General features: G+C 43.1%; 1 protein-coding gene across 2 annotated transcripts in view; it reads right to left on the bottom strand.

Moving 5' to 3' along the window:
- The window catches only part of jag1a (jagged canonical Notch ligand 1a), a 47,804-nt gene extending 36,065 nt beyond the window's left edge, over window positions 1-11,739 (bottom strand). For both annotated transcript variants that reach the window (XM_033624755.2, XM_033624756.2), the window contains exons 1-2: window positions 11,408-11,739; window positions 8,106-8,408 (exon numbers count right to left, since the gene is read on the bottom strand). In XM_033624755.2, coding sequence (XP_033480646.2) covers window positions 8,106-8,408; window positions 11,408-11,485 — 381 coding nt within the window. In that variant the 5' untranslated portion in view covers window positions 11,486-11,739. The remainder of the gene's footprint in view (window positions 1-8,105; window positions 8,409-11,407) is intronic.
- Between the last annotated feature and the right edge of the window lie 734 nt (window positions 11,740-12,473).

Genomic DNA, 12,473 nt, shown 5'->3' with positions numbered 1-12,473 from the left:
AAACTGTTTTATTCAGTGTTTTCAGCAGGTTGAATAACCTGGTCCATTTCTTTTGGAGAAGAACAAACCTCTGTGGATGATTCGGCTCCTGATTAAAACCTCCTGAACAATGACAATGAAGGAATTCAGGCAGGTTCACTGCCAGATGCCACCAAATCCTGCTAAGTCTGACACACTTACCCCATAGAACCACCCTTATAGGCGTCATATGTCGTCATTATGGGAAAAAAGAGTTAAAGTGTTCTTTATTGACTGCGACCCCAACAATAATCAAACACATGTCTTCTTTATTTATCATTTACACTTCTGGCAGCTGAAATAAAGCTGCTTTGTGCTTTCAACATATTTTCTTTCCTAACTGACAAAAATTAGAAGCAGAAAGTAACAAACTCAACCTCAGTGCTACAAATCTGTGAAAGCCCTCCTGATTGGTCCTCAGCGGCTCCACACAGAGCGCCATGTCTCCAGTGTACCGCAGCGCTGTTTACCCCGACGCCACATAACTGTCACTAATGCAGAACCGAGCTAACGTGCTCTGAACAACTCTTGCAACATCCTTGCGTCACTTCTCTGGCTGAAACAGGATCTGGGCGTCGGGCTGATGCGTCCCGACCCCGCAGGAAAAATAAACCCACCGAACGCAGTGGGTGGCACCTCGAAGCATTTTAGCAGCTAATTAGATTTTAAGGCGAGGGTGAGAAGGAGAACCTGACAGCTGGTTACCTGCCAACAGGTTCCGCTCACTTCTTGCCAAAACATCTACCAGCATTCGTTGGTGATTTCCCATCACTCCCCGTCCCTTTGATTGTTTGATTGAGGAGGTGGAACTGCTTTCTCTGGCTGCAGGCTCACTGTGGGAAAATAGTTTGTGAGCAGGCAGAGCCAGGCGACATGTGGAGGCAGGTCCAGGCAGGGAGGAGGGAGGAGGGAGGAGGAGAGCTCCGACCTCAAACTGCAGCCCAAGAAGAAAAAAAACTTCCTCTGTTTATGTTCTGTTTGGTGGTTTATCGGACGCCTCGTCCAGGCTGACCGACAACATGATGAGAAGGAGATGCTGTTCAGGCATCACTGACCTCTCACAGTAAGAATCTGGAACATTCAGGACTCCCTGAGGGGATCCACAGCAGAGGAGGAACACTTTATACCTGACATACACTGCAAGACTCTGAAAAGACTAAAGTTTGACACTCTGACATCTGCAGACGATGTTTTCAGTCACACATTCTTCAGTTTGCAAAGTAGGAGTGAGGGGGAAATCAATACAGCGTGGTATTGTGATATTTTTGTGTGGCAATATCTAATCATCACACAGACACCAAGGATCAATTTGTTTATTTTATAAATCCTTAATATTACAAATACAATTTAAACGTCAGGTAGCCTAGTGGAACAATTGACCTATGGCTAAGCCCCGCCCTCAAATGCAATGAGCCAATCACAGTGCGTATAGCCATTCCCATACACTGGGACATTCTCTGCCTGGACGTCCATTGAAATGCATTACAGAAAGTCAGTGTTGTTCGGTTTTATGAGCTTTTTCTGAGATTTGAAGTTTAAAAATGGTCAAACGGTGTGCATGGGGTACATGCAACTCTGACACAAGGTATCCTGAGAGGCTGGGCAACCAGGTGTATTTTTACACTTTAAACCACATCTCAACCGAGAAAAGTGTCTCCTTTGGATAAAGTTGTGTGGTAACGTTAGACCACAACATCAACTCAACGTGAATAAGATTAACAATGATGTCTACATCTGTTCTAAGGTAAGTCAACATTGTGTTTGAGGCAACATATTGTCACTTTGCTGGAAAGAAATATAAAGTTATCTTTAACATCTCTAGCTAACGTTAGCTAAAGTTAGCCTAACGTTAGCTCCTAGCTGCGTTGTTCATCATGTCACCTTGTTTGCTGGGAGTTCATTAGCCTATTTTGTTCTAGTTTTGTACTTTGGTGATCGTACATCATTGTTAGCTGTTGTCCAAAGGGCTCTAGTTAAGCTAACGTTAACTTCTGGAGCTTAGCTTCATTAACTTATCTGTAATGGCAGAGATAACAAAGGTTGGCAAACGTTATGCTGAATGATTCAGTGTAAATACTGTAGCACCAAACTAACGGAGAGACACTCTTGGTAAAGATGGTAAAAAGGCCGTTATCCTTTTCTCATATTCTGAGCCAAAAACCTTAACTTCAGTGGCACTTTAACTTGTTGTCTTTGATGGTGACGGCAACCAGATGCGGTTCACAAGCGTACACTAGCTATGTTTCCATCCAAAAGTGATTTGAATCATTGGGAAATGCACATTAAAAGAAATATGAATCCTGTGTGTTTCCATTAAATGTACGGACTTTGGTGAAAACTACTAACTCGTGCGAGTTTTCCGCAGAACCGGAAACAAAACAAGTCTCGCATTCTTCTTCTTCTACGTTTTCTGGCGGTTGGCAACCAGCAGTAAATGCATTACCGCCTTCCCGACCCGGAGTGTGGATATCACCATGGAGAGAGGTGCACTACGTCAGACTTAATTCAAACATAACTGTTTCCATCCCCCGTTTTGCGAATTAACATTTTTTCAAATCCACCACAACCCAGCTAAAGCGAGCGTGTTTTAGTGTGTGCGAATCAGGGGATTTTAATTCGAATTTTGGAGTTTCCATCATAATTTTCCGATCCGATACTTCTAGATGTGCATCTGAACAGGCTGATGGAAACATGGCTAATGACATCTGATCGTTATGTCCCCAAAAATCATCAATTGCCTCCTGTGAAATGCCGTGTACTGTGACACCTGCCATAGCGCCGGGCACTGAATGTTGATAATTTGTCTGAGTGAGTAGAGGGGGGCGTGGCTTAGCCATAGGTCAATTCAATCAGTTGCTTTTTCAGACATTTTGCTGCAATAAAAATGACTGAGGTGAGATAAACAGACTAACTACTTTATTTTATTTGATAAACCTGTTGATGTTGACAGAGTTTCCTTTGGGGACAATACAGATGAAAAAAGATAATAAATCACAATATATTTTATCACAATACCCAGTGTAACGGCAACAGTTCAGTTTAGGACTAGATGTCACAATCCCTGATGCACATACTTGAATCTATGAGTGGGAGTGATGGTGCCGTCTGGGGGTCCAAGTGGGAGCCACAGGGTTAGGTGGATAGAGTCAAGGAGAGATGTCTGTGCGGACTGAACTCTTCCCCGCCGGACCGGGCCATACACTCTACCTCCTTCTGCTCCCTCATTTTGATAAGGGAAGAAACTGACAGGAGAAAAATGTACCCGACTTTAATCGAGGTGGAGCTGAACTGTTTGGTTGCTGCTGCAGAAACTTGCGATTGTGGGTTTGAGTTGGAGCCAAGCTTTGTTTTGAATTTTCGCCCACTGAAACATTTTGAATTTACGTTCACTAACAGGTTTTGAATTTTCTTTGACTAAAACTAGATGTCCTTCAAAAGTGACCAAAATGTGACTAAAACTAATAAACATTTTCGTCCATTAACACGGCAACACTGGAAATGTGTCTGCGACAGAGAAATAGTGTAAAGTCGTTGGGTGTGAGGCCACATTCAGATTAATACGATATTAAAGAGAGAAGAGCAGAAACACAGTGGAGAAGCTGCTGAGAGTTTTGTGCTAAATATTCATGGTTTATATTTGACATTATTCACCATCACTAGCTTCTTATTTTTTTTTTGACAGAAACAAAAAACTCTGTCGCTGCAGTTTCATCATATTGTTCTGTGTCCATTTAAATCAGTGCTGTTGTAAGGATCGCTCTCAGTCTGTGTCCTGTCAGATTCTGACATTTGTTTTTTTACAAAAATCTTTGAACTTTCTTTGCATTAATTCCTTTTATCTATGCACAGATTTTTGTACATGTTGAAAAAGACTCTTACATGTGACAAGCTTTAATAAAACTGAGACAGTTTGCAGACGATCCCATCAGTTCTCAGATGGATTTAGTTTCACTTAATTTCTGTTGGAAACGAACCAGCAGAGACTTAAGAGCCTCGTGTCTTTGTTCACTGTGTGGTGACGTCGATGAACCGGTTGATTGTTTTGAGAAGTCTGGACCGTGTCAACACACAATGATAACTGTGGCAAAGATCCAACTGACATGACTTTGACGGGAACTGCAGGGACGGAGAAAAAGGAAGTGAGGAGGGAAAAAAGCAAGAAAGGACGGATGGGAAAATAATAATAAAGGAGCGACTGGATGTTTCCAGCGTCCGTCAGCAGTGGGACTCTGGTCACCAGAAATGTCCATGTTTGGTCGACTAGCGGAGCCACATCTGGACTCCTCTGAGCCTGGCACGTAAAAGAAACATAATTCACAGCTGGGCAGCTATCGGTCGGAAAATGCAGACAGATTTCTCTCCATGCTTCCCTCGCTTTTTTCCTTTCTTTGTAAAAGTCATGGTCACAACAGAGTGGAGATGTAAGAACGAGACTGAGGAGGACAGAGGGACAAATCTGTGGCTGCTGTCAACCTTTAGTTTCACATCAACATGGAGCCAAAGGCTGAACTCTAAATGTCAATAAAATGTGTCCAAAGCCTTTTTATTATTCAGGCTTTGATCTGAGCTTGTTGGTATTTTTGGATGCTGTAAAAATGTAAGTTTGCCTTCAGCTCAGACCACAGTGGTTTTATAAGGAGAGCAATGATTGTTACTTTGGTGATCCTCTGACTTTTTCTCTAGCGCCATCATCAGGTCAAACTTCCAATAGTCCCAGAGGAGAACTCAAAGTTTGGGCACCCCGAGACATTTGAGCTGTCACACAACTTTTCCCAGGGTCTCCCAGGGACCTTAATGAGCTTGTTCACAGTAATCATTAGGAAAGGACAGGTGATGCTCATTTCAAAGCTTTATCCTCTGACTCCTGAAACCTTCTCCCAACAATCGCAGCCATCGGCTCCTCTAAACAGCTGCCTAGCTCTCTGAAAACTAAAAGACCTGATGAAGACTAGAAGAAGATAGCAAGGTGTTTTCAGGGAGCTGTTTCCTCAGTTGGTCATGTCATTAAGAAATGGCAGTTAACAGGAACTGTGGAGGTCAAGTTGAAAACTGAGAGAGCTGCTCGTAGGATTGTTAGAAAGGCAAATCAAACCCGTTTGACTGCAAAAGACCTGCAGGGACGTCACATGAAACATGTCGAAAATAAGCAAATTCTGAATGTCTGATCGATTAACAATGTTTATTTATTATTCTTAATTAGGACTGTGACTCTATTCAAATGACAGATTATTATTTCCCTGGCAGATCATTTTGTTTTCAGACACTGACTGTTGGGCAACCAGTCAACCATCGTGTGTGTGTGTGTGTGTGTGTGTGTGTGTGTGTGTGGTCTGTTTAAGACATCATCTGTTCCAACACAAACCCCATCTTTAACCAGGGTTTAACTCCGTTATCTGACTTTTGCTTCAGAGCAAAACATCAACACGTGCTGGTCACATGGAAAAAAAAAGAAAAAAAAAAATCAGCTGTGAATATTAATCGTTTCCCTTTGGTGACCTCCTGACCTTTCCTCTAGCGCCACCCTCAGTGCAAAAGTTCCCTCTCTACACAAGAAACTTGTCGTCCTCGGAATCAGCTGCACAAAAACAAAAGGTCAGAAATGCCTCGATCTCCTTCCTGTTCCTCAGAGGATGAACCCTTCATGTTTTTGATGACCTTGTAAGGTTTCCTCTAGCGCCACCACCAGGGCAAATGTTCCCCCTCTACATAGTTAACTCGTCCTATGAATCAGCTTTTGCACAAAATCAAAATGTCAGAAATGCCTCGATCTCCTTCCTGCTCCTCAGAGGATGAACTTTTACATTTATAAATGACCTCATGAAGTTTCCTCTAGCACCACCATCAGGAAAACTTTACACCGTTTCGACTGAATCCTATTTACATATTAATTTATGTCACGCCGGTGAGTTGCATCACTAACTTTGCTCTGGTTGCTGTTTTCCTGTTTCAATACCACCTCCACCACAACTCACACGTCGTCCCTCCCTCCACCCTCCAGTCCCGACCCTCCACCCCCAGCATTGTCCAATAAACCCCAGCTGCAGCCCAGCCAGGGCCCTGCCCATTGTTCCCACAGCACTCTGCTAATACGAACCAAAGAAAGACAAAAAAAGGATGAAACTGAAAAAAGCTTCAGAGAGGACGAGACACCAAAACACAAAGAGAAAGACAAAAAAGAGGGCAGGAGGGAGCTCTGTGAAACATATAAGAAACTACTGCAGGAGAGGAGGAGGGTGGATGAAGTGACGGTGGAGTCTCGGGTGAAATGCCGCAGGTTTGGCATGACTTTACACATCCTGAGCCGCCATCACAGCTCCAATAAACACGACTGACGCACACAGAGAGGCTGTTTGGGTTGGTCCTGCAAGTTTAGAGACAAAAAACAACAACAGAAACCTCATCCTGCCCGACGACCGCGACAGCTTCATTTAACATGCCAGTTACCAGGGTCAGCAACAGGAATGTCCTGCAGTCGGCCCTTCACCCCCCCACTCCTCCCCACGCTGAGAGGTCAGGGCAGATAACTACCACAACAACTCAGGAGAGAAAGAAGAAGAAACACTCTGTGCCCTCAGCCTGCTGGTGCCGCTCCTGACGGCAGCGGCTCGACCGGAGCAGTTTGTTCTCGTTTGTAGTTCCAGGCAGGAAACCACAGCAGCCACTGATGAGCACATGAGACCTCAGCCAGTGTCTGCTGAGCACCACAGGGATCTGGACTCAGAGCAGATCAACCCCGAAGATGATCCGAGCGACAACCAGCTCCAAATCTGCTGCTAATTCCCAAGCAGGGAAATAAACAGGACTCATCAGTCCAAGCCGACACATTCATGACTCAGCCAGCAAATACTGTCAGATAATAACTGATAATTATTACTTATAGATCAACTTCATGACTCAGACTCTTAAATTACAACTTACACACACACACATGAGATCAAAAAGTGTTATAATTAAATTCAATTATAACTTTGTAGGTTGACTCATGTAGCTCGGATCAATAGAGATGTTACAGGTCTGCAGGTCACAGTCTGAATAGTCTGGAACGTTCATTAGCAGCACTGTTGGAATATATTGCAGGTCGAAGACATGGCCCTAAAATAATATCAGGATATTTCAGGGTATTTTTGCGATAATGACATTCTTGATGATATGACAAATTAGTATGTTTTTTAATTAATTTAAGAAGATAGAATATCAACAGAATCAGTGATGTAGTTTCACAGTTTGCTTCAAATCTTCAGTAAAAACTAAAATGATGTTTCATGTCTTCAGTTTGTGAACAACAACAGTAACTCAGAGTCAGATTCAGATCCTGTCACAATATTAATAGTTCAACTAAATCAAATCTACCACTAATTACACATTTAAACAAATGTCCCCTGGGATCTATATATATAAATCAACAGCTGATTTCCTTCTCTGTTTTTATGCTCTGCCATTTCTCCTCTAACCACCAGGCTGTAACCTGTGACAGGCTGTTATGAGACAGTCACATATATGGAGTTTATTCACGTAGGTTTCCATCACCAAAGGTTTGTGACAGAATCAGAGAGGAGAGGGAGAGATGCTGTGCTGCTGCCAGAGGAGCCGCTGAATGAGTTCCCTCTGAGCGCTAAGAGAAGGAAAACATTCAGGACGCCACACTTTATTCCACACTACTGAAGCTGCTCCTCTTTTTACTGGAACCACAGAGGAGTAGTTAGCTGCTAACTGCTAACAGCTACTGTTTAAATCCTCCGCAGTGGGTCGCACACATAACACATTGTCAAAATGTCACACCTGTCCTGCGCATAGTCCCGTCCTGCCTGGTGTCCTGTTTATACAGACATTGTTTTCATACCTGTGATGCCGGCTTAAAGGCAAGGCAACTCTGTCCCTCCATTCCGCAACTTCCCTACCCGGCAACAGAAAACATCATCTGTCTAAAAATACCAGACAGCAACTAACAACTTATTTAAACATCCTGATGTTGATTCGGCACTGATCCAAACTTTAGTCCAACAGCTGGACATCTGAAGAAAGAAGCAGTAAAAACTGGAACACAACCAAAACACGACATCAGTGAACAATAGAACTTTGAAACTCACCGGCCACGCGAAGCTGAACGGCAACACAATCCTGTCTTTGTCACTCTTGGCATTGCGTAAAGAAAAGGTATTCCCACCGAGCACAGGCGTGGTGGCGATGCCGAAGCTGCAGGGCCCGGCCGAGGAAACCTTCAGCTGGTACTCCTTCAGACACACCCGGAAGTAGGTGTCGCATTCGTCAGCCGTGCATCGCCGATCCGTCGCATCCCGGGGTCCGTCACAGCAGGCGCCAGTCTGCAGCTGCCCGTTAATGTTCTGCATCGACAAGATCTGAAGCTCAAAGTGTCCTGAAGCTGAAGAGACCTGCGGAGAGGATCGACAGGTGAGTTCACGACAGGTAGAGGAACAAATAAAGCACCAAGACTCCACCGTACAGCACGGTGATTATCGTACACTGAAACTTAAAAAAACGCAAGGAAAAATATCATCGTACACTGAAACTACAAAAGTGATTTCTACAGTGGCCCAAAGGATCAAAATAAAACATTTCAAACAACACTTAATCACTCCAGGTTCTTAAATGTGAATTGTGAGAAAGTTTAAAGACCAAATATATTCAACAGTTTAACTTTAGAAAACCAGGGCTGTGGGTAAAAAAATCTATGCAGCATATTATTATTATTGCATGGCAATGACGTATCAATACACGGACGCCAAGTATCAGTCTTTATCATAAACATTATTCATTTTTGCAAATACACATTTTGTTACAAGTTTTAGTGCTAGAATAATAAAATCAATGTATTTTCCTGTCCACTAGATGGTGCTGATGATTTGCTTCCTGGTGAGGTCAGCAGAGGTCTCAGGCAGCGCCGTTTGGCAGGAAGTTCATCAAAACAAAGATGGAGGCACCGAGACAGAAATCATAAAATCAAACGTCTGGACTTATTTGGGATTTTCTAACACAGAAGGAGGACTTGGATATGACACATGTGAATTAGAGCAGTGTCATATGAGAATAATATACTGTGGGAATACTACAAACATGTCCCCTCACAGGCCACCATCCGGTGATAGTGTTAGCCGCTGACGGCCACGCTAACACTAAACCCGCTCTGCTGAAAAACACAACCAACACTGAACACACTGAGCTCGACACAACTACCATCAGAAAACAGCACAGTCCATCACCTACTTCCTGTGCAAAGATGTAGACTGCTGTCTCACGTCCTCCAAACTCGAGCACAGGTCAGTCTGTCTGCTCCGTGTCACATCAATAAAAATGATTAAAGTCGATGAACAATCTGAAAACTTTATCTTAAGAGATCAAACTGATGTTGACAAAGTTTTCCTTAGTGGAAATAATTTGCAGTTGGAAAAAAAGGTAATAAATCGCAATACCCATATCGTGGGTCCTCTGGCGATTCCCACCCCTGAGTGTGATGTCACTCTCACTTAAAACTGAAGCAAAACAGTGACCTTGATTAACAGCAGTTTGTGGCCTGTGCAGTGCACAAGCCCAAAACAGACAAAATCAAATGGAGTCTACATCCTTAATAGAGATGCACGGTGGAATCGGCACATCATCGGCATCAGCCAACATGCTTTTTCTTATTGTGCACAATAAATGAATATTACACACACTGAACAGTGTTGTATTTCATGTCTCCATCTGCTGGTGGGCCATCACGCTGAGAGTATGTATGTATAATATGATGTTAATTCCACTACAGAAGAGACTTGATGATGATCACTGAAATTAGGTGGGGAAAAAATGGATATATAGATATTGGTTATCAGCCAAATAAGTTGTTATATATTGGCAAAATATCCAATATCGTGCATCCCTGATCCTTACAGAGCGAGAGTCCCGTTCAAAAAGACAAATCTATTTATTAATGGTCTCTTAAATTTCTCAACTAACGTCTAAATTCAAAGTTAAACCCCTGAATCACTGCTGTCAGAGCAGACGGAGGAGCTAAAGCAACATCTGGTTTGTAAAGCATCAAACTCTGTTTTTTTTAACCCATTAAAGACACTTATTTGAGCACAGTTCACCTGCATGTGAATCACTTCACACTCAGGACAAATCACGTCCTGCCAAATAAAAAAGGAAAAAAGTTACATTTATAACTCATCAGCTCACTGATTCTGTTATAATGGATTTAAGTAGATCAAATAAATATGATTTTAAAAAAAAAATTCTATCTGCTTTTATTTTTTAACTTGTAAAACCTGCCCTGTTTCAGGAAACAGCCTGACAGAAATTCACAACTTCAAACTATCAAAAATGTGTTAATTGAAAGAATGAATGTTGTGGCTGAAATAACATCTAATGAATGTTTGCTCAGTAGAATAAATGGTGATGAGGAGGAAGGAGTGTCCCCGTGGGGCCGGTTATGGACTCATATCAACACAGAATGAAGGCCTATATGATGATGAACCTGCTCTGTGACTGTGTGACACTGCAGAGTGACGTATGAAGACACGTGTGTGACATGTCATTGTTTGTTAGTTTCCTTCTCTTCCCTTCCAGACTTATCTATTATTATTGTTATTATTATTATTATTATTACTATTATTATTGTTTTTATGTACTGGAGTCCACCTCCATACAAATATGTGCCTTGTATTCATGTGTGCCCAGAAAATAACACACACACACACACACACACACACACACATATATATATGTATCATTTCCCAGCATTACCAAAGAGAACAAATCAAAAACTGCATAAATAATTAATAGGTTTTACCCCAGTTCTCAAGAATGAGCATTTATGAATGTTTAACTGATACTCTCATCAGTCAGAATGAGGAATGAAAACAGGAGGTTATTGTTGGTTAAACAAACGAAATTAAATTTAAAAAACCATTTTGTTGATGCATGTTTGTGTGCAAAGTCTCTCCTGAGAAAATAACTAAAATAAAGGGAGACTTTCCGTCCAGATGCATTTCCTACCCCCAATATTGCAGATAAATAAATGTACACGGTTTGATAAGCATCAACTTTTATATCACAGTGTACCTCTAAACCGGTGTATCACTGCAACCATGAATGTAACTGGTGTTGATTCAGTGTGAGAGCAGCCTGACGAGCATCAACACACTCACAGGACTTTTTAAAGCTGTGTTATCGCTTCAAAGTTTCACCAGCTGCAGTTAAAGATCATCATCAACATCAAGAGGAACTATTTAAAGCCCAAATGTTTCAGCTCACTTTGACTTGACACAAGTTTTCCTAAATTTTGTGGAACAGCTGATTTATGAAAAAGCATAAATCTATATAATGTCCTGCAGACCCTGAGAGCAGGAGCCCACAGCTCTGCAGGCTGCAGTCTGAACCAGACTCTGGGTACCTGGATGCGGGCGGAGAGCAGCAGGAGCTGCAGGCTGAAGGCGGCGCGGAGGAGGACGGAGCTCCGTGTGAGGGTCATGCCGGCGGCGGGCTGCTGCCTGGCGGCTGTCGGGGCTCAGTGATAGTCGGTGCGACCCTCCGCTCCGGGTTTGAAGCCCTCCGGATGGGACATGCACAGCTGCAGCGTCTCTCCCTCCAGATATCTCCACGACAGGAAGCAGGAGCCGTCCTGCCTCGGTCCTGCACCGGAACCTTTTGTCTGCTTCAGTCCAGCTACTTTTCTCTGGGTACTCCCTCTGAGCGCCGCGTGCACACCGACTGACTGCAGCTGAAACACGGACAGCGCTTTGACGAGCCCCCGGAGGAGGCTGGGTAATATCCACCGACGAGGGGCGGGGCCAGAGCACTAGCCACACCCACTGCTGAATATGAATGAGCAGCGGTTTGTTTACAGTCAGTTGACACGGAGGTGCAGAAGTGGCTTCACACATGGAGGCCAAAACCCCCAAAACTGACATGAGAGGAGTTTAACGCCTGAATGATAATTATAGAAACAGCAGAAGAAGAAAGTCAGAGCTGAGGATGTTTGAATTATTACCCAAATACTGCACGTATGTCTCACTCTGTCTGGAACTTCCTCAGTAGTGATGCGACTGGTACGGAGGCTCCGAAGTGTCAAAAAAAAAAATCAACCAAACCCAAAATATTTTCTTTTCATTCAACACACAAAGTCTATGATGTAAAGTGCTCAAAAGTCCTGGACATTAAATATACTTCTTCTATTCAAAGGGACAGTGTGCAACATTTTCAGCTGTTCATTGGCAAAAGTCCATGTCTGCATTCATAAACATGTCATCACTGGTGCATCATCACCTCCACCAATAATCTGACTTATTCTCGTAAAAGGAGAATTTCAGATTTGTTTGTACATTGTGCGGGTAAGTCTTCTGGAGGGTTCCATAATGTTTCGCCATCTTGAAAATACCTCCACCAGTGAGGGACACACAGCCCCGCCTTCAGCGTTTTCGTTGAGAGCCAGGCCAGCGCTGCGTGACTGAGGAGCCGAA

The sequence above is a fragment of the Epinephelus lanceolatus genome, chromosome 3, assembly GCF_041903045.1.
Source record: "Epinephelus lanceolatus isolate andai-2023 chromosome 3, ASM4190304v1, whole genome shotgun sequence".
NCBI classification, from domain to species: domain Eukaryota; kingdom Metazoa; phylum Chordata; class Actinopteri; order Perciformes; family Serranidae; genus Epinephelus; species Epinephelus lanceolatus.
Note: the sequence above shows the minus strand (reverse complement) of the source record. Positions and strands in the feature narration are given on the sequence as shown.